The sequence below is a fragment of the Buteo buteo genome, chromosome 17, assembly GCF_964188355.1.
Source record: "Buteo buteo chromosome 17, bButBut1.hap1.1, whole genome shotgun sequence".
In the NCBI taxonomy this organism is placed as follows: Eukaryota; Metazoa; Chordata; class Aves; order Accipitriformes; family Accipitridae; genus Buteo; species Buteo buteo.
In genome coordinates, this window is record NC_134187.1 from 1,195,822 (window position 1) to 1,218,339 (window position 22,518).

At 53.6% G+C, this 22,518-nt stretch overlaps 1 protein-coding gene across 2 annotated transcripts in view; it reads right to left on the minus strand.

Annotated features, from left to right (window-relative positions):
* Nucleotides 1-15,178, minus strand: part of OTOF (otoferlin) — a 106,370-nt gene extending 91,192 nt beyond the window's left edge. For both annotated transcript variants that reach the window (XM_075049787.1, XM_075049786.1), the window contains exons 1-2: nucleotides 15,100-15,178; nucleotides 8,069-8,127 (exon numbers count right to left, since the gene is read on the minus strand). In XM_075049787.1, coding sequence (XP_074905888.1) covers nucleotides 8,069-8,127; nucleotides 15,100-15,178 — 138 coding nt within the window. The remainder of the gene's footprint in view (nucleotides 1-8,068; nucleotides 8,128-15,099) is intronic.
* Nucleotides 15,179-22,518: the final 7,340 nt, after the last annotated feature.

Below are 22,518 nucleotides of genomic sequence, written 5' to 3' on the forward strand. Positions count from 1 at the left end.
GCAGATCTGCTGAATTTGGCTAAATCGTTTCGGATGGAATGCAGATGCTCTCTGGGCTTCAAAATCAGGGCTGGGATTCCTCCACCTTGACTGAGAAGCTTAGAGGTTACCTACCTAAATCAACACCCCTCGTCTGGGCTCTCCGTCGCTGGAGAAACTCTGGCACATCCAGGGTACAAACGGAGCTGTGGCTCACCTTTGGGAGGGGGTCACACTCCTTTTATCCTTTCTGGACAGACTATCCAGCCATGACTATATGCCTCAGATTAAGGAGGACACCCTGCTCTGGAAGCTGTCCAAAATCCCCCCCAAAACCCACTAACAGGACAAGGAATGGGCACTCAGACCCTCAGGCTATGAACAAACTTCTGCACAATCTTCCCCAAGCCATGACCCATGCTCTGCTGGTCTGCCCAGTCACCCTCAGTCTCCTCTTGGTTTTATTCCAGTGCGTGGAAAACCACTCACATTGACTTGTGGCACCCAGCCACAAGTTCTACAAACTTATTTTTTCCCCCTCTTCATTTTATAAATGCGTTGTCCCGTGCACTAGTGAATCCTGGAGCATTGCTCCCCCCAAGGCTGCTGTCAGCTTCTCCAAATGTTGTTCGATTTTGAGTATTTTGGAGAGGCGGGTGGTGGGTCTGGAGCACCCAGACTACATCCAGCACCTTGTGGCTGGAGGTCTGACAGTGGCAAGTCAGCCCGGCTGGGAAATGAAAGTGCTGGTCTCTGTGCTTTATCTCTCTGAGTTAACAACAGCCACCTCAGCCTCGGCACAAAAAAAAAAAAAAAAAAAAAAAAAAAAAATCAGCTCAAAAGAACTGGGTGATATGCTTTCCCTCCTAAGATAGATATTTTTTATTATTATTATCTTTTAAGCCTGGAAAGGATTATTACAGTCGCTCAGCCTGACCTCTTAAACAAGCCAGACCACAGATTTTCGTGTTTCGCTCAAAGGCTCCTAAATCAAACAGATATGACTCGTAGCACAGTCAGAACATATTTTTAACAGGGAAACAGGAAAAGAAGACATCCCAGAATTCAAGCAACAACATTTAATTACACTTTCAGATAAGTGGTTTCCACAGCTGATTGCCTTCTAGCGATAAACATTTGCACCATATTTCTGCTTTGAATTCATGGGCTTCAGCTCCCCAGCCTTTGCCCTGTGTTCTCCCACCAAGCAAGGTGCTACCTAAACTCTTTCATTTGGCTTTTTAGATTTCATTCCTCGCTGCCTGTGGGGACGCACCGAGGGAATTGCCCTCGGGCTGAAGCCGGCGCTCCCTTCGCAACGCGGAGAGGCAAAGCAATGCCACCAGCCCAAGCCGAGCACCTCCAGAAAGGAGCCCGGAGACAGGCACCCTGCTAAAAGCCCCTAGCACCGGCTCTGCCGGGGCAGGCATCATCGCACCGCAAATTTTTGCCGCTCTCACTGGCACCGAAGCAGCTGCAGGTCACCCAGGAGCTGCATTGCATTCGCGCAGCCTCGGCTCTTTGCAGGCAGGTTTTCCTTCCCTGACCCCCTCGCTGGGTGCTGCCCTTCAGGTAAGCGACGAAAGAGGGTAAATGTTTTAGAGCTGAAGTTTTCTCGGTTAATTTATAACAGGCCCTGAGGGGTTACTTGCTCTCATCAATTCAGAGTGCCCGGGCTGAAGGGAAACACCGGTCGGGAGGTGAACACCAAACATTCCGCGGAGTAATTCAGTTGCAGGGGCTGCAGTGCCTGCAGCGAGTCCCACGCCTGCCTTCCCAAGCTGCTTCCCACCAAGCCGCTGAAACCCAGCAGCACCAGGGACTGGGATGCAGCACCAGGGACTGGGATGCACCCCCAGCCCTAAAGTGGCATCCACGGAGGTGACCCGTCTGTCCTCCCAGAGCCTGCCCGTCCTGGGACAGTCCGACCTGTGCAAGGGGCTGCACTTACTGGCGGCTCTTCACCGCGACTGTGACCGTGGCAGAGGGCTCCCGCGGCAGGAGGTTGCGCGGGGGCTGCTGCAAAAATGCGTCTTGTGTCAATAGAAAAGCTTGCGATGAGCACTCCGCTTCAGCACGAGCACTGGAGTTGGCTTGCAGGGTGAAAGCCACAGGCTTTACATTTATCCGCTGCAATTAGGCAGTCTGACGGCCCACGGGGTCAAAGAAGCGCAGGGAATGAGGCTGGAAGGTCTCTGAGAGCACATCCATCTGTCCCTCCTCCCCCGGCAGCAGCAGCGGCTCCACTCAACCTTGCAGCCCATTTTTACAGAGAGGTGCACATCCAAGCGTTTTGCAAAACATGCCTGCGACGTCACGGCGGGTGCCAACTAAGAAACAAAGCAAACTCATGCTAAACCCGAACTTCACATCTAACCAAGGGATGCATTCGAGGAGATGCTGCATGCTGCCGGGTGGGGACAAAAAAAATCTGCCACCTGTGGGGTTTTCTATTTCCTTCCAAGTCAGACGGTCGCTCATCTGTCACCAAGGTGGGCATTTGACCCTGACGGTTTCCCCACCTGCCTGGCTCTCCACAGCTGATCTCCTGGGACTGGTGTTCTCATATCCATCAGGAATCCCTCCAGCCATGGCACGGTCTAAGTACTACATCATTATTAAAGTAATAGTATGATCCACAAACCCATTTTATTCCTTCTCAATGATCTGCCTAGAAATTGGGGGACAGACTTTTTAGCAGGGCCTGTAGCGATACGACAAGGGGTGATGGTTTTAAACTAAAAGAGGGCAGATTCAGGCTAGATGCAAGGAGGAAATTGTTTAAGCTGAGGGTGGTGAGACACTGGCCCAGGTTGCCCAGAGAGGTGGTCGATGCCCCATCCCTGGAACCATTCAAGGTCAGGCTGGATGGGGATCCGAGCAACCTGGACTAGTGGAAGATGTCCCTGCTCATGGCAGAGGTTGGACTAGATGACCTTGAAAGGTCCCTTCCCACCCAAACCGTTCTATGAAATAATTGCTCTTACTTCACATTTTTGAAGGGAAAGGTATTGGGGATGCAGTTGTGGGAGAAAAGACAAGCGTGATGCACCAAATAAAGAGGTGAGAATTGGCAACCAGCCGGCATTTAAGGCTCAAGGGAACCACAGAAAGTGAAGAACAAGATCCTGAGCTACCAGACACTGTTGTGATGGGGGGGGGGTTACAGTGGGTTGGCTGGAGGAGCCCCTGCTACCCCTTCCCTGCCCACACCAATGCCTCATGCCCCCGGACACATGCCAGGAAAAAACCATCCCTGGGGGACAGCTATGCCAGCACTCCCCATGAGGGCTGGTCCAGCTGTGTGCCAGATGTGGAAGAGGGAGGGAGAGGGTGCACAGCTAAGATCAGCATCTCACAGTGCCTGCACTGCTGTTGATAGCCAAGTTGATAGCTAGAAGCTCTCAGCATGGGGCTCAGCACCATCCTGAACGCCCATGGGATACTCTCCCTGCTCCCTCCCCACTGGTCCCATTAGGAAACACCAGCAGCACTGGTGCGGGAGCACACCCACCACCGCGGCACTGCTCGGGGCTGGGGCTGCTCCCAAAGGCTTCCCTGCTTTCAGTACCCTTCCTCCTTCCCTGGCTGCCTGCCTGTTTATTCTCCTTACTGGTTTTATTGTTAAAATCCTTTTAAAAAGCCCTGTGCAAAGCTAAGCAAGTGATATCTGCTGGGTCGATTTTATCTGTTTTTATTAATGAAGGGAGAAAAAAAAAAAAAGATAGAGGCAGAGAAATGCCTTGGCAGAATGCAGAAGCCAGACACTTATATTGATACTGCTTCAAGGGAGCTGGGAAAGGGCATCTTTGCAAGCCATGTCACCCCTCTTTAAGCCATGTTACCCCTTTTTAAGCCATGTCACCCCTTTTTAAGCCATGTCACCCCTTTTTCTGCAGCACCTGGGAGCCTTGACTGGATGCTCATCCTGCCTGTCATCTCCAAGCCTGATTAATCGGGGGCATTTCCAAATGTTTGGGTCAGGGCTGCAGGTCTGGGTCTCGACTTTCTTGACAGCAGCACCTAAGCCTGTCCCGGACCCTTTAGGAGAGACTGAATGCAGGCAAGAAAGACCACACAGGACCCATCCACAGCCCTCCATGCCCAGCACCATCACCGGAGTCCCCGTCCCTCCTGTGGGTGCCTGCGGGAGAGCTGCAGGACAAGCCCCTCCAAGAAGAAACCCTTTGGGGTGCAGGCAGGACACAATGCAGCCGGTCCCAATTAAGTCAAATACAGCCGTAGTGCCGTACATACCCTCTGGAATAGGCAGCAGATCATCTTCCCCAGGCTCTGGAGCAGCACAGGCTTTGCATAATTCATTAAACAATGAAAAAAAATAATTGCAAAAGGAATAGAGTGAAACCAAACAAATGGAAACCACTGGGGCAGCCCAAATTCAGCCTGGTAGTGGATCCTCATGAATGTTAAGCGGTGGCAGGGAAGGCTGATGTCCTCGTTAGTGCTGTCAAAAAAACCTTTGGCTTCACATGAACCTAATGTGAATTTTCTGCAGGGAGGGAGCATCCTCTTCATCCTCACGCCGTTTCATCTCCTCTCACAGAGATGAGAGATCGGCCAGCTCAGCTTCGGAAGCCTTCCCCACACGGGGGATGAGACATCCCCCCATCCAAATTACCCCCCAGACACAAGGTCACCATTTTACCCCATTTTGAGAGGAAAGCAGGAGGAAATGGGGTCATTTCTGAAGCTTCTGGTTCATAAATGATCAGTGCAAGGAACCATGTGAGCACTAGGAGGGTGCACGGGTAACTGGAGAGTAATGTGAAATAACACCCCACCTCTCATCCCACCAGTATTAATTCATTGCAAAGTTCAGGGAGAACTAGGAAGCTGAAGAGGGAATAAAACTGCTTCTGCAGAGGGACTGGAGGGCAGGCAGACCCTCCTGCTCATCTTCAACTGTCCCAAACTGGCAGTGCCCCCAGGCAGACCCGTCGATACTGCTCCAGCCATCAGGGCTCATCTAGAAGACAGCTCAATTTTGTGCATCGCAAGCGTTACAGACCACACGCACCCACCACCTCCCTGCCAAAGCTCCCTGTGCAATAGCCTTGTGTGGGGGAATAGCAGAGGAATAGTTGAGTGCTGCAGTGATGCAATAATAAAATTTTATTCGATAAAGTTCATCAGCTGGGCTTGTCATCAGTGGCACAATAACTTGCCTTGTGTGTACACTCAAAGGGAAATATCTGCTTTCCTGGATAGCCTCATCAGCTAATTACTCCAGGCAGCTCAAGACACGTTCCCTAGCTCACAGCAGGTTTGTAGTCTGTGGCCATTACATCAGGGAGTCCTTCAGCAGCATGAGATAACGAGAGATTTAATAAGGGAAGAAGAAACAGGATTGCACCTCTTTTGCTGTGGCTTGTGCTCTGCCCTACATGATAAGGACGATGCATCTGTGCAAGTGCCCAGCCTGTTCCTCCTAAAGGCAGCTAGCTGTCTCCAGCCCCAGGAACCAGCTATGCGCAAGCAGGGACCAGCATTCAGCCTCCCAGTGTGCGGCAGGGCTACAGCACCGGTATTACTGCTCTTACAGAGCTCTCTGCAATTTACAGAGAAGTGCAAGCTGCAGGTGCCCCATTCCTAGCCGTACAGGAGGCAGATGTGGCTGAATTCCCAGCAAGCCCCCAGCAAAGCTGGGAAGGCGAACCCAGAAACGTAGGCTTGCCTTCCCCTCCGAACTGCAGGAATGTCGATCTCACCGGCAGTCCCCCACGTCCCTTTCTGTGTGGTTTTTTGCGTTGTTTGCTCCGTGCCATCAGAACACATTAAACTATCAGAACACATCATGGCATTAGCACACGTTTAGGTAACTGAATGCCCCACGGAGTGGCTACACACATGCCGGCTCATCTGTTAGATGCTGTGAAGACCTTGCGTGACCCAGAGGATAAAAGCCTGACTGATGGGGTAGTCGGTCAGGGCATGAGCACTCTCCTACCGATGTGGGAAAGACTTAAGAAGGTGCTTAACTTAAAAACCACTGGGATTACTCATTTTTGGCAGGTCTTAAGACGTGGAGCAACCAGCAGTTGCACACCCTCATGTCATCTCTGCCAGGGCTCCGTGCTGACCTTGGTCCCCAGTGCAAAGTAACCTGATTCACGCTGGAGTTTCCTCTGGCTGGAGCCAAGTCGTTGATGAGAAAAATCAGGGTATTTGCAGTGTGGGGGAGCCAGGAGCTGGGTACAGCCTAGCTGCTGCCAATGCATCGCCTATCACCTGGCGCAAGGAGACGAGAAGAGCCCAAGGCTTGGTCCAGGCATGCAAGGTTGCTCCAAATCAGCTTGCCTCACTCTGCTGCAATTCACTGTGTAGATACTACCAGGCTGATTCTAACCACGTTTACTTGAGGCTTTCACAGCAGGAGTTGTAATAAACATGATCTAAAGAGAGAGATGGGGACAGCCTGGGGCTCATCTCCACAGATGCAGTAAGAGGCACTAGAAGAAAATATGATACACACTAACGCACTAACATAACTAAAGCTCAAGGCTTTCTTATACCTGCTGTCTTTTAAGTTCTCTAGTCCTTGTCCCGACATGCACCGAATGCCCGTTGTCTCCTGCACGCTGCCTGGGACCGCAGGGGGCTCCGAGCTTGGCTGGGATGCTCCAAGCTTGGCTGGGATGCTCCAGGATCACTGTGCAGCACCAAGCACTTGGAGCAGCTGCCATCCGGCACCCACCGAGCCTGAGAGAGCCTGAGAGAGCGCGCGGAGCCTCCAGCTCTTCAGCCCCGGCGGGGAACGATCTCCTCATTCAAATCACAAAGGATTCTGAGACACAGGCAGCTCCACCAGTGCACACCTCCGTGGTTGTTATTCAAATCAGTTATTATACTAACAAATTGCTGTGTGCGGATCTATAGAAATCTCCATCTCGTTACCATCAGCAGCTTCCCCCGGCTGCCTCAGCTTTGGAGGAGTGTGGTTGGAGCCACATCTCCAGCCGCCTTCCTGCCGTGCCTCACCGATCCCATGCAAACCTGGAGCTATCAGGGGCAGATCCTACGCAGGCTTCCCCTGACCCTTAATCCTCCCTGGCAGTTTAGGGGAGCCTGAGATTAAGCTCTTCCCCTAAAACTTGGAACGAGGACTAACCCATGCCAGGGGCAGGGAGGAGGCGGTTGTGCTTCTGGCCACGCAGGCTGGAACGCCATGGGATTTATCACCACATAAAAATGTCCCATGCCTGGAACCAGGACAAAACCTTATTTGCTAAAGGTGGAAAAAGCTTTAGAAAATGATAAAAGGTCTTAATATTCCTCATAGCCTCTTGTATTCTCCAGCCCCTGGGAACAGGTTATCTTCTACAAGAAACACAAAGCAATCAGAGGAAATATCTGTTCTCTTTTGAAAGTATATTTCCATTTTGAATGTGACTTAGCAGCAACAATATTCCCTGCTTGTGTGGGTGACCTTATTTCAGTCATCTCAGAATATTTTCTTGGTAACCACTTAAGAACAGGCTGTATTTTAAAACCACACAGATCCTGGGTTTCAAATCCTTCTCTGTCCCTTTCCAAGCCCCAAACTGAGCACTGAGGGCCAATACAGAACCCGATCGGCACCCGAAGCAGATCAGTTGGTTTGTTACCCGGCGTGAGCTGCGGGATGCAGACGAAGGGGGAGGCTGGCAGGGTGAGCATCAACAACTGACGCACCAGGGATTTAAAACAAGGAGGAGTTTTTTCCCCTGAGACAAGGAAAAGGAGAGCCAAGAGCCCAGTGGGATTTGCCCAGTGGAGACAAGTAATTTTTTCCTGAAACTTCAGTGCAAACAACAGGGTGGTGGTTTTTTTTTGGTTTTTTTTAATTAATCGCCTCATGGGGAAATGCTGTAGGGCTGTTCCCAGATCACAGGACAGCCCGTGTCCTCAGCCCCAGCCAGACCACAGCCAAGAGACCCATTTGGTACCTGCCAGGAGAAACCCTGGAGCAGACAACGAAGATGCCAACACACTTAAATTGGGGAACGGGGATATTCATCCAGAAAGGGAGTCACGGCAAAGCAAACCAGATGTGTGAGACAGACCGGGAAGAAAACACGTCTTCTCTTACCTCATCAAACCTGGCCTCGTCCTCGCAGTTTTCAAGCACTCGGGTGTAGAAGGAGAGCCCTGGAGAGGGGAGAAGAAAACCAGGTTGGTTGCAGCCAGGCAAGGGGCAGCCGGAGCAGCAGACACGGGGTGGGAGCTGCACAGCACCGGCGGCAGCGAGACCCCGGGGTCGGGGTCTGCAGGGGTGGCCTCGATGGCACACGGTCTGTGGGCATCGCCTGGGATGGGGAAAAGGCGTCTGCGAAGGTGTGAGAGCACTGCAGGCACGTGTGCGTGTGTGCAAAGGGGGGGACAGCCCACGCAAGGGGGTGAATCCAGCTTCAGCTCCCCCGCACCGGCACTAAACACCACATTAACCTCTTTTAAGAGCTAATTAAGAAGGTTTTTCCGGAGTACGCTTAATTGGTGCGCTCAAGTCTTGTCCCATCTATTGCAGAGCAGATGAAGCAGAGCAAGGGGAGGGGGATGGTGGCAGTTTCTGCATTGGTTGAACAGGGGGTCCTCAAGCTTCGGGGTATTGGGATGCAGGTCTACACACCCCAGAACCATGCTCGAACCCCAGGGATGAGACTTAGGACCGGCTACCCCAAGAAAACCACCTCAGCTCCTGCACAGAGCAGAGGATCTGCAGGTTTGAGTCCAACCACGTGGATGCAGCCACGCGTGCCCACCCCGACGGCAGCGTCCCTCCACCGCCGCACCCCCGGATCTGCCGGGCACTGTCCCGGGGCAGGGATTTGGGGACGGTGAGGAGCTGAGGCTGCTCTGCCTGTGCAGGCAGGGGAGCCTCGAAAGCCCCCCGTCAGCGATGGGATGAGAGGAAAAGCTACTGCGGAGGGGAAGCCCAGGGAGAGCAGCCAAGCATGTGCATTAGTTTATTGAAGTAATCAGGTTTTCCCAAGAAGCCCCGGCTCCTAGGTTGCCCCATGCTTTCAGCTGCTCTCGGTAGGATAACCTTAGCTACACACACTCCCTTGAATCAATATTTCTAGTTAATATCCACTTCATAACACTGCAGGAGGAAAACTTATAAAAATGCTAATATTTAATCACTGAATCACATTGAGGCTTTCCCTTCCAGAAAAGAAAACTGTCTCCTGGGTAATTAAAAACATCTCTGTGCATGAGCCTGGTTTGGGCCCAGCATTGCACAGACAACCCGTGGTCAGGGTAAGTGGATGCCAGCGTACCCCTTACTGCTGCAGGGTCAACTTTTACTTGGTTTTACCAAAGACTGAGACATCCTGCTGACATGGCTCTTGGCAGGGAATGCCCCATCCCTTTCTAATTTAACTATTACCCAAGGAGAGCCAGAAAATCATTTTGTCAGGCTTTCTGCTGTCTGCAACATCCGACCTGGGTAAAGCAAACCCAGAAGGTGTGTCCTATATCCTGCCGAGTTTCTCAGTGATATAGGCAGAGCACTGTATTTTTCTCATGCCATCTGACTCTGGGTGAGGGTCGAGGAGACCCACAAGCCTCCAGGGCTGTGGGATGGCTGCCCACCCTTGCCCTGTGCACACTGGCTGCCTCCCAGTGCAAAGGGACCCAGTGCTGGTTCCCTCCTCGCTTTCCCTGGGGTGGGATGGGAGCTGCAGTGGGATGCAGCCCAGCCCTTCCTCACCCAAAGCAGGGGAACCCGGATGGGGAATGGGAATGGGACCAGTCCTCCACTGGGATGGAGCCACCAGGAGCAGGCCCACAAAGATGATCAGGGGGCTGGAGCACCTCTGCTGTGAGGACAGGCTGAAAGAGTTGGGGTTGTTCAGCCTGGAAAACAGAAGGCTATGGGCAGACCTTATTGCGGCCTTCCAGCTTATAGGAAAGATGGGGACAGACTTTTTAGCAGGGCCTGTAGCGATAGGACAACGGGTAATGGTTTTAAACTAGAAGAGGGTAGATTAGAATAGATATAAGGAAGAAATTGTTTATGCTGAGGGTGGTGAGACACTGGCCCAGGTTGCCCAGAGAGGTGGTCGCTGCCCCATCCCTGGAACCATCCAAGGTCAGGTTGGACGGGGCTCTGAGCAACCTGATCTGGTTGAAGCCATGAACCCCATGGCAGGGGTTGGACTAGATGGACCTTTAATGGTCCCTTTCCACCCAAACCATTCCATGATTCTAGGATCCCCCAGCCTCCCAGGTGATGGAAAAGGCATTGCGTGCCAGAGGCACAGCCAGCATCTCAGCCGTGGTGTGAGCTCAAGGGGAAGCTGCAGAGCACCCTCACGTAGATACAGGACCAAACTAATGAGGAGACGTGCACGGGTCAGGGGGCGAATCGGCTGTAAGCGAACATACATAGAAAACAGTATCTGGGAGAAGGCACTCCAAGGGGGACAATTTGCCCCCCAAAATATTTCTCCGAAGAGCATGACTTAAGACAAGCCAACACGGTGGGACTCCCCTGCCCCATCCTCTCCCGGTCCAGCGAGCATCACAGTGATGTTTCATTACAGCAGTATCATTACCCACTGGTGCCTAGTGGTGCTCTGGGAGGTATCCATGAATGATCTCCCTCATTTACACACACTAATCCAGAGAGGAAGCCTCGCCAAGAAGCTCTTTATAACTCCATCTGTGATCAATTAGCTGACAAGCACTCTAATTGCACTGGGGCAGAAGTCCCCTCCTTTGCAAATACAATTAGGCTGGTCTAAGAGTGAAAACTTTGCTATGGGCAAGTGACCCTGTACGAGCTCAGACCCCACTGGGGAACAGGAGCAAGCACCCCCAAAATTGGCAGGCTGAAGAAAATTCACCATTTTTCTGCTCTTCCCCTGCAGCCAGCCTGAAGAGCAAGTATTTGCAGAAAATCCTAAAGTCACCCCTAGCTGAGTTTCACCTGCAAAGGAAAGAGATGGAGAACTGGAGAGCTGCAATGGCAATGGATTTGGGGCTTTGGAGCCCTTTTCAGCCAGCCTGGAGCATGCACAGGGCAGCTGCTGTGGAGCGATGGGTACCTTACAAGACACTGAAGTTCAAAACCAGCCTCGAATCTCCTATGAATAACTGGGAGGGTCATAAAGTCAAGGGATCTTGTTGGTTACCCCCCCCACCCGCAACCTCCCAGGGTACGAGTGTTCCCTGGGAGTTTGGTGAGTCAAATCCAGCACCGTGGTGGGAGATGAGTCCCTGATGCTCAGGGGTGGCAGTGGATTTTGGCTACCTCTCCCTTCCACTTCCAGACTAGGAGCTGGATAACCTGGCATCTCTCCCTGGCTGCTCCCATGGGTCCAGAACTGGGAGCTCCTGCCCGTGCCTCAGTTACTCCTATTTGCAAAATGCAAATAGTGCAGCTATGGCTCACAGGGGCTGCCAGGAGTGCTGGGATCCCTGGGAGAAGAGAAGCAGCATTATTCCATAGCCATCCCACACAGCTGTCAGTCTCAGCCCTTTTCTCAGGAATGCTTTTATCAAGGTTGTGATTTATTCATCTCCCACCTGAGCGGAAGTCAAGCAGCATTTCAGAGCACTGCCCACCTGCAGAAACGCACATGGCAGCCTGTCACACTGGAGTCAAACTCTTTCTTTAACTTCTTTTTGTGCAATAATAGATACTTGTGGCTGAACCAGCAAACACCCACTCGGGGAGCTCTGCCCAAACGCCCCAGGCTGTGCTGCCGGTGGGTGAGGAGAGGCAGAAGGCTGGACGGCAGCTTGACTAGCGAAGAGCATCCCTCTCTGCAACGCTCAGTAACTCCAGGAAAACCAGGTTACTGAGGAGTATCAGCACAACACTCAACCTGTGAGTTGCTGTGAGGAGCACTGAGGGATGCCAGACTGGTGGAGGTCACCTCACTCCATGCTAAAGGGGTCTAAAGCTCCCTCTAGAGTCACTGGGGAAAGGCAGGAGACTCTTCCCTCTAGAGAGCTTGGCACCAAACCCCAACCGTCCACAGCAGGATGTTCTCCTGGAAGATGCGCTCTGAGGGTCCAGGCCACCGTGCCTGGCCCCATCCCATCCCAGGGCAGGGGTTAGCCCGGGGCTGGGCAGCCCTGGGGCAGTTTGGATGGGCCCTGCTTGGAGGGAAGAGCCATGGCCAGCCTGGATGAGGATCATGGTGCAGCATCATTTTAATCAAACGGCAAAAGTACAGCCAGGGATTTAAAGAGTTGGTCAGAGAGGATGAGGGAGCCAACAGGACAAATAACGCAGCTTCACAGCAGCATCGAACTTGCCATGCCTTGACTCTGCTGCCCATCATTCCCAAATTCTTGTGGGGCAACGGGACAGCAAAGCATTGCCTGAGCCACTGGAGGAGCTCTGCACCAACCACGCGCAGTGCTGGGACGCTTCATGGCCGCCTCCAGTGTGGGACCCAGCGGGGACCAGACCCTGTTCCAGCTCCGGGATGTGCTTACGCACCCGTCAGTGCAACAGCCCCAAGGCCAGGCGCTAAACACCCCGGAGGCAGGAAAGCCTTCTTGCAGAAGGTAATGCAACGCAGTGCTGTGCATCCTCAGAGATGGGTGTCAGGAGCTACCTGCTGAAACCCAGCGCCAAAACCCAGCGGTGCAGGTCAGGGTCCAGCCCAGGCACCTGCAGGACTTGGCCCTACCTCATCCAAAGCAATTAGCAACCTGGCATGAACCAATCCTCACAAGTACCACCAAGAACATCAAGAAAAGACCGAGAGCATGTGAGAACTTCTATCTTACTATTACTACAACTGTTAAAAGTCAGAAAGGTACGGTTTATGTACCCTTACGGTGTGATAATTCTGGTCCCTTCATCCAGAACAAGGTCCTGTCCCGGATTCACGTCTCGTGTTAGCCGGCATCCCAGGCTCAGTGCACTCCCACAACCTAAAAGCGCTGCTGCTGTGTGTCAAAGAGGTACCCAGGGGATCTGCCCCCGGACTTCCCCGTCCTCAGGGCAGACATGGAGCTGTCTCCACTTGTTCCCCTTATGGGACAAGGAATTTGGGTAAGATGTAGATAGGCTTTGGAGCTAAATGTTAACATGAGGTGTTAAACTGCTGTTCTCTGTACAGGCAAGGCTTGCTGCAGCTTTGGACACACACCGGGTGGCACGAACAGGGAACAAGACCAAACCCCTCTCCATCCGCCATCCTATCTGAGGGACGGGTCCGTCCTAATCCACCTGCCTGCTGCCTTCACCGACCCAGCCACACATGGGATCACTTCCTAACCCACCTCGACCACCCTTTCGGCAGTAGGATTTTTCTAGCCATGATCTCAGGATCCAGCCCTGCTGGGTCTCGTTACCGGGAGCCTTTCCTCTAGGACCGAGCTTACAGAAGACAGCAGCATCGGGTGGCCGCATCACGAGCTCTGCGGCTGCCCAGGATGAGTAGGGCAAGAGGGATCCCTGCCTGCAGGTATTGGTGATGCCTGCTATATACAAAGCGTGAGACTAAGCCTGCTCTTTGCACAGAAATCGGTTGCAGCAAACTATCAGGAAAAAAAATTCCAAACCCTGACCCAACCGTCCTCAAAGATGATGCCAAATTTCTTCCTTGGGAAAGAAATGTCCACGAGAAGCTCAGCTCCTCACAGCTCAGCACCAGGGAAGGAAACACGGCTGTGAAGTTTAGCGTCGTCCTCCCTGGACGGCGTGACAGCGATGGTGATCCTGCACCACGCCGGAGCCAGCTCACACCTAGGAGGACGGTGGAGATGGGATCATAGGGGGAGCCTGGAGAAATGCCCTGGGGTGTCCTGTAAGGGCTCTGACAAGGGAATTGGCAGGAGCATGAGGGGGGGGGCGGTGCCGCAGGAGCACAGCAGGCACAGCATTGATCCCAAAGCATCTCGAAGTGGGTGTCATTCCCATTGCCCATCGGTTGGACTGCAGGGTCTCACAGTGGCTCTTAAGTAAAGATGTCAAAGCAGGGACGGTTCCTGCACATCCTACAGGGGTTGTGTCCCAGGCTAGGGGCCAGGCACACTCAGGACTGGAAACATGGGTCCTCCCGGGGCTCACCGGGAAAACCCGCAGTGGCCTTTGGTTCTCCTGCAGATCCCCCCTCTCCACTGCCAGGGCAGGCGGTGGGGGTTTGCTGGGGGGTGGCTTAGGGCTGGGATGGCTCCAGGCTTCACCGTCAGCCGGGGATACGATCTGTTCCTGCAGAGGTTATTTAATTGCCCCTGCGCTGATGCTGGGAGGCAGGGACAGGGAAATAAGGGGATAATTACACCTTTTTAATGACACTATGGTCATGAAGACAGTGCAGGGAAGGCCATTTCAGGCAGTGCTGGCTGGCCTGGCTTGGAGGTCATGAAAATACCTGCTTCCCCACTCTCCTGTGGCACATTTGCCGAGAGAAGGGATTGCTATTCCCGATTCCTGGTGCTGTCAAACCATCCCACGTCCGCCTCTGCCTGCCGGTGGGCTCCCCCACGCTGGAGGATGGATCCGGCACCACGCAGCGAGCTCACGCAGAGCCTTCCCCAAGCCCTCAGGGACTTGGAAAAGGTTTGGCTGCTGCTGGGGGTACAGACCCCCGGAGAGTTTTTGCTCCTTTTGCAAGCTTCCCTTAGAAAGCTTTGGAGCTGGCACGGATCTGAGCAGAAAAACCAAAGCTGCAGCATCCTTAGAAGACATCCAGGCACACGTCGGGTCCCGGCACAAGGCAAATTCTCCTCCTGGCCCTTCCAGTGACACTTTCTTGGTGGCAGAGCTTCATGACCAAGCCCTTGACCCTACGGCAGGAGCCCAGTTCCCTCCAGCTGGGGCACGGTCCCACTCCTTGGGGGGGGGGGACGGGACCCTGGGACTTCACCTACTTTGCCCTGGCTGAATCCCCCTCCGCAGGGGAGGTAACGTGGGGGCTGCAGTGTCCCAGGCTGGGTGCCGGCAGGCGGGGAGACCCCAGGAGAGCAGCTCTGGCGGCGGGGGGGGCTCATGCCCCAGACAGGGAGGGGTGCGCAGCCCTTAAAGCTGGCAGGCTCGCATCCCCCCTTCCCAACCCAACCACGGCCGCGGCGGGGAAACTGAGGCAGGGAGTAGCGGCGGCAGGGAACAACCCATCCCGGGGCAGCCCCCCCGGCCCCCCCCCCAGCTACCTCGGAAAGCCGCTTTGGCGATGCGGTCGGCTTTGCCGCGGAGGCCGGAGACGGTGCGGAGCTGCAGCAGCAGGGCCATGGTGCGCGGCCAGGCGCGGAGCGGTGCGGAGCGGTGCGGTGCGGAGCGGTGCCGGCTGGCGCGGTGCGGTGCCCGGGGCCGCGGTGCGATGCGCGGGGCCGCGCTCCCAGCTGCGCTCCGAAGCGCGGGGCGGTGCGCGGAGCCGCGGGGCGGTGTTCCCCCCCAGCGCTGAATTATTCAGCAGCGGCACCGCCCGCCCTCCTTCCCTTCCCTTCCCTTCCCTTCCCTTCCCTTCCCTTCCCTTCCCTTCCCTTCCCTTCCCTTCCCTTCCCTTCCCTTCCCTTCCCTTCCCTTCCCTTCCCTTCCCTTCCCTTCCCTTCCCTTCCCTTCCCTTCCCTTCCCTCTTTCCCTTCCCTTCCCTCTTTCCCTTCCCTTCCCTCTTTCCCTTCCCTTCCCTCTTTCCCTTCCCTTCCCTCTTTCCCTTCCCTTCCCTCTTTCCCTTCCCTTCCCTCTTTCCCTTCCCTTCCCTCTTTCCCTTCCCTTCCCTCTTTCCCTTCCCTTCCCTCTTTCCCTTCCCTTCCCTCTTTCCCTTCCCTTCCCTCTTTCCCTTCCCTTCCCTCTTTCCCTTCCCTTCCCTCTTTCCCTTCCCTCTTTCCCTTCCCTCTTTCCCTTCCCTCTTTCCCTTCCCTCTTTCCCTTCCCTCTTTCCCTTCCCTCTTTCCCTTCCCTCTTTCCCTTCCCTCTTTCCCTTCCCTCTTTCCCTTCCCTCTTTCCCTTCCCTCTTTCCCTTCCCTTCCCTCTTTCCCTTCCCTCTTTCCCTTCCCTTCCTTCTTTCCCTTCCCTCTTTCCCTTCCCTTCCTTCTTTCCCTTCCCTCTTTCCCTTCCCTTCCTTCTTTCCCTTCCCTCTTTCCCTTCCCTTCCCTCTTTCCCTTCCCTCTTTCCCTTCCCTTCCCTCTTTCCCTTCCCTTCCCCTGGGAAAGTGGGTGGGTTCGGGGAGCAATGGGACTCTGCAGGGAACTTCCCCCTGCGCTTGCAGGAGATGACTGTGAGTGAGGAAACTGAGGCAGGGTTCCCTGGGTGCGCTGGAGCCTCTGGGACAAGACCATGCGCAGCCCCCCCCCGCTGCCTGGGACCACCAAGGGCCAGCAGCACAGGGATCCCGCACTGTCATCAGCATCGCCTGGGGTCAGGCGCAAGAGATGGGTGGGCTGTTATCCACGTCCCCCCCTCGCCGTGACAGCCAGCAGTGGTGGGAGGCAGAGCTAAGACCACCCCGCACAGCCCACGGCTACGGCAGCAGGACCGCTAGATCGCAGCCCTTCAGCTGGACCATGAACAAGTTTGGACCGGAGGATGGGACACGTCTGGTAGCGGTGCTGGGTGCAGGAAGGTCCTGGGCAGCGCAGGCAGCGTCGGCACACCGCGGGGCTGCGGCATCCCAGCCTGGAAGAGCCGCCGCCTAAATGTCAGCAGCGCCGCGCTCTGCTGCGGGCTTATCCGAGCTGCAGCGTGCTCCGCGCTCCGCTCTGCGTGTTTGCCGTGTGCTAGGCTGAACCTCAACAGGATTAAGTGGAATTTCCAGGCATAAGTGATAGCTTTACAGTCCGGGCTTGCAGGCTCAGCTTGGAGCGGGTCTTGCCTGTAGGTTTGCTCATGAACACCTTTCCTGGGGTCTTAAACTTGTCCTTTATTTCAGGGAAGACAACTAACACACACGTTTGGGAAGAGGAAGAACATAGACACAAGGGTCTTTGAGCCTCACACATCTGCCTTTCCTGCTTGGGCACTTCCAGGAAAAATCCATCTGTGGTGAAGCGTGAACCCAGGAGACCTTCAGCATCATCAGAGAGAGAGAAGCGAGGGTGAAACCTTCACAAATGGGTAATAAAACACTGGAAATAAGCCATCTGTTTCCATCTACCACGTCAGGTTCTGTTAGTGAGTCTGGATTCCTGTCCTCCCGCCAGCAGAAAAGAACGTTATGCTCATTCATAAGTGCACGAGAGTGACAAAACTTGTGGAGATTAACAGTGTGGGCCATTTCTCATTATGTTCATAATCACCTCCTGGCAGCACGGGCCGGGGGGGAGAGTGCTGCAGCACGGAGGCAGGAGGTGGCGGTGAAGGCAGCAGCTCTAGTGGGACATAACAGCCACGTGAAACCCCTCAGCCAAATGCTGCTCACCTTTTGTGGCAGAAGATGGCCTCACCTTCATCGCCCCCAGCTCCGCTTCTCCACTTCACTCGATTCTAGAGCAAGCAAATTACACCAGCGTTTCCAGGAGGCATCTTCAGAGCAACCCACGTTGCCCTAAAAGCACAAGCACCACAGAAAACACCTTCTACATCATGTAGTTAATTTTAAACGTCTTACTCAATATCAGAAAGTAGATAACTAAGTAAAAAAGTCCAGTGGAAGGGGTGTTGGCTGAAGATTTTCATTACAAGAGGCAGTAGGAGGGATGGCTTAGAGCTGCAGCGTGCGGTTAGGTTATGCTGGATGGCCACCATGAAAACACCAGCCTGAAGGACCTGATAAGGACCGTGACTTCTTTTTTCCTGATTTTATTTTATATGAAATCCCAGACATGATTTAACTGTTCCTACTGTAAAAGCACACGTGGAGGGCTCTTGGGGAGTGGTAACCCATAGTTTTACTCCCAGACTTAAGGAGACACAGCAAAGCGAGAAAGAAGAAATTAAGACAGAAGACGATATGCACATGGGTCTTTAATACAGTACATTAAATCTGACTGCAATCTGGTGCCTGTAGTCGCTGAAAGCAGCGCAAGAAACTACTGCCCTTCGGCTGCTGGTCATAAGCATCCTCTTAGGATGCTACAACTCAGCAAAGTTTATCCTCTCGTAGCTGAAGTGACCTCTAGAGCTTAATGCTCTTCTGGATGGTGGAGGATCTACACTTGCCCCCCTGGTGATTATACTTGTAAATTGGATAATGAAGATGAGCAGGAGCAACATGGGAACCCAACTGCACCAAAGTCGACAAAACACAAGGACTGTCAAAGTACGGTGTGTTAAAAATGCTCTCTCCAGCCTGAGAGCTAAAGAGGCCTGCCTGTGACTAACTGAGCAAGATGAGAAAATGCCTTTTTTAAACATTAATTCCAGTTTTTCACAACGTCTCTGCAATTTTCACATCGCTGCATGTGATTAAAATTACACACCCACCTCTGAATCACTGATGATTGCTCTTATTTACTATGGCTTTACACCAAACATAAGGGGCAAGGCACTTCTTGCCATGGCAGAATCAGACCTTAACTAGTCCTTCCGCATACACCTTCCACAGCACCAGGATCCCGTTGAAATAAATCCCAATTGCACATGCTGAAGCAATAGTCTTATGATACTACGGAACGTTAAGTCCAAAATTAATTAAATTTTCTCTTCTTAACTCTTTTTCTCTATTTTTTTCCAGCTCTTCTCTTCCCACGCTTGGAAAAGTCATATCAGCCTCCCCATTTGTCAAACCACTAAAATCCTCTATATTAATTACAAAAAGTTGTTGTGTTTTTCTTTTCCCTTTTTTTTGTGTTACCTGAGAGTTGGACAAAGACACCGCACTTGGGGGCTGATTTTGGCCCCTTTTATCAACAGGAATCTCTGGGACAGGCTTTGAGTGATGTTTAAATGCTAATGGGCAATGCTAATATATTGTGTAAGAGTGTGAGTGCCTATACAGAGCTGTATATTTTCCTGTGTTACGTTTCTTTTCTCTTGCCATCCAGGCTGCTGCGTAAAATCCCCATGAGCCCGCTAGCCTGAGCGGATCCAGGTTGCGGTAACACAGCCTGAAGAAGGCAGTTCTCCTTCCAGTAACATACCCGCAATAAATGTGCCGAATAATCTGCTCCAAATTTTCTTCCAGTTGCTAGAAAGCCTTAACGGGTGCCTGACCCACCCCCTTTCCTTGCACCTGCAGACCGGCACAGTGATGCTTCTTGAGTCCCACCGAGCAGGAATTTGGTGTTTTAGTGAAATCAGCAATAACTGGGGGGTCTCCTCCTGCCAGACGTGGGCAGGGAGATGGTTCTGTGCTGGAGGCGCAGCCATCGGGTGTCCCAGCAGATTGCACTGCATCCCGCTGCTGCTCTCCTCGCTCCCGGGAGGATGCAGGCAGCACCGGGCAGAGCCCGGCGAAGGGGCAAACGAAGCCGGCTGCAGGCAGCAGGCTTTGGGGACAGCAGGATTTGGGGACAGTGTGCTTTGGGGCAGCGTGTTAGTACGGCAGCGGTGCTGGCAGGGCGATGCCACAGAGGGTGGAGAGAGGAAGCAGAGAGCAATCGTGCAGCTCTGGCTGATGGGCTTCTTTCAGATGTAGAAAATACCCTTACCAGAGAGCTCTTGAGCCGGGACACGCAGCAGCTCTGTGAGAGGAGGGAGAAGATTTCATTTTCCAGTGGGTGATTTTGCTAAGAGAAATATTCCCTGCCCTTTCCTCCAGGCTGCTTTATTTACTTGTCAAAGCCTGCAGCACTTAGCTCTGCAGATTCCCACGCTGGGTCCACTCTCTGCCGAGGTCACCGGTGGCGATGGTGGTCCTCTTTCCCATCGGCAGCTAAAGTCCCAAGCCCCGCAGAACAGGAGCAGTGACCGAACCAGCTTTTCCATCACCATCAGCCCGGAGGGGAGCCCTGGCTGGGTGGCAAAGAGGCTGTAGCTGAAGGCACCACAAAAAAGGAGGAGAAAAAACCCTTTCTCCTGCAACGCAGATGTTCCTCAGACCAAGCCCAGGGCCTGCAGGTGCAGGCAGCAGTGCCAGAGCCTCCTTGCCCTGAGGGACAGCAATATGCATTTCTTCATTTCCCATTGGACTCACTTTTTTTTGGCCCTGCTCTTCCTTGTGCTGATGCTGCCCCTTTGCCCCAATGACAAGGACTGAGCTAGAGCCTTGGAGGATGAATAACAAGGAGAGCCCTTGCTTTCAAAGAAAGCAATATAGTCAGTCTAGCAGGACTGACTTTTGTTAAATCCGTCTGGCCTTTTGCATCATTTTCCGTTTACTTTCTTATCTTCCCATTGTATCCTCCGAGACGGATTGGAAAGCCGTGCGGATGCTGGGTCACAAGCCCACAGGGAGCCAGACAACCTTCTCATTCCTTCTTAAATGCCAGAGCTGTACTTGTTACTCAGCAGCTGTAGCAATGCAGCAGCTCTCAATGAATGGATGATTTTTTTATTGTTATTATTTTTAATTCTGACATGGGGGGTTTCCCATTTTCTTGAATTCAGTGCAATTAGCAAACTGAGATTACCTCATCTCTCCTCTCAGAGAGGAGCCAGCTGTAAGGACACGCAGTGGTTTTCTGCATGAGGTCTCCCATGCCTGTAGCAAACTCCCAGCAATGGATCCCACCCCACCAGTGTCCCCCCAGTCCCACGGTGGCTGAATCCACGTCTCACTGGGAACTGGAGAAGATGGCAGCAGAAGCCTGGCCAGCTCGACCACTGAGCCGCAGGGTCCAGCTCACAGGGATGCACGGCTTGACCTGGGAGCAGCCCATCGACTCCCCAGCGCATCTGTCCTCGAGGGAAGCAATGGCACGTGGCTTTTGGAAATGCTGAAACCTGAGGCTGCATAACGTGGTGAGACCAACACACGCCTCTGCTTCACAACCCAGCTGGGAGAGAAAGCGGCTGGGAGACCTTCCCCAGAGCTGGCACTGTCATGTCCTAGTGTGAGGCGGGTGCTGAAAGCCCCTGGATTTCTATTTTCTTTCCTTCTCTTTTTCTTTCCTGCTATTTTTTTTTTTATTTTATTTGAAATACCTCAGACCTTAAATACAAATCAAGAACAGCCCCTCCAATTCCCACACCTTCCAGTGCCCCTTACAAGCAAGGATTATTTTACTAGAACATGCAGATCTCTGTGTGCAATTATTTTTTTTACATTGGTTCTTTATAGGCAACTGACCCTTCCCAAAGCCTCTCCAGGACAGGTCCCTGGTTGCCCTCCTGGGGCAGGAACAGAGCCCACTACTCCCCTTACACAAGGAGCTGGGGAAAAAAAAAACCAACAAAGCCTAACAAAATGCAAACCTGGGGATATTTCTGGATCCCCTGCAGCAGGAGAGTCGAGGGCAGGGGGTGCAGGCAGAGGGTCCTGGGGTGGGCGCAGCGGTGAGGGCTGGCTGGGTGCAAGCGGTGGGTGCAGAACATGTTCAAGAGTGGGTGCCGAGGGGTTGCAGGGTACCTCAGGGTCCCGGCGGGGTGCAGGGGGGGCCGGGGGGGTTGCTGGCCTCCCACCGTTGCCCAGTGACGGTGTTTGTGACCCGGCTGGGCCAGGCAGAAACCACCAGGACAGTTCTGGGGGCAGCTGCGAGGCAGGGACCCTCCACAGCCCGGACCTGGTTGGCAGCGGGTAGGGGCTGAGCACAACCAGACCCGCACCCCGGGACCCCGCACCCTGCCTTATGGACACTGCACCTTTCACGGATCCTGCACCCTGCCCCAGGGACCCTTCACGGGTCCTGGGACCTCGCCCCAGGCACCCTGCACCCTTCCTATGGCCGGACTGCGTTTAAGACGGGCTGTAGGAGCCGAGTACTGCAGGGACTCCATCTCCTGACTGCTCTGCTCTTGCAACCCCACGTCTGCGCGTTTCCTCGGGTTGTTTTACACGGGTCAGGGGTTGTCTTCTTTATCAGGGGTTGTAGAAGGACAGAGCGGTGGATTTTCTCACCTCCTCATGCATATCGCACGAGGGCAGTGAATAATGCACGCAGCCTTTGAGAGAGGCAGACTTCTCAAGTGCACCCTGCTAAAACACCCGCCTGGTCCTGGAAGGACTTTGGGGGCTTTTCCTCCCCCCGATAGACCCCAAATGTCTCTTGTCTAAGCGAGTTTCATCTCGTCCTGCCCTCTCGGGTGAGGCAGCTTCCCCAGCCCCTTCCCATCATCACATATTTCCCCCTCCTTCTCTTGTTTGCTTTCATGTCTCCTTTTGTTTCGTGTAAGCAAAGATTCCTGCTGCAGCCAGGGCTGGTCCAAACTGCCGCGGGATGCCCTTGCCCCGGGTGAGCAATGCCTGTCCCTGGCAGCTTTCCCCTGGTCTAGAGCCAGGCCGGGTGCCAAGGCTGCGTGTCCCGTGCACCCAGGAGGTGCACCCGCACCCACGGGCTCCTTGCTGGCGGGGTTATGTGTGTGGCTGGCATCCATCCCTCTCGCTGCTTCTCTCCGGGCTGCTGGAGTCCATTTCTCCCTTACAGGCAGAGCTATATTTGTAGGAGATATATACATATTTTATTTTTATATGTATATGTATACAATTTTTTTCCTCTGGTCTTCCCAGAGCATCATTCAGCCATCCAGCGCTCTGGTTGACAGCCCGCTCCCGGTTCACATCTCACGGCTTCAACCCCAAAGCGGGTTTGCTGCCAA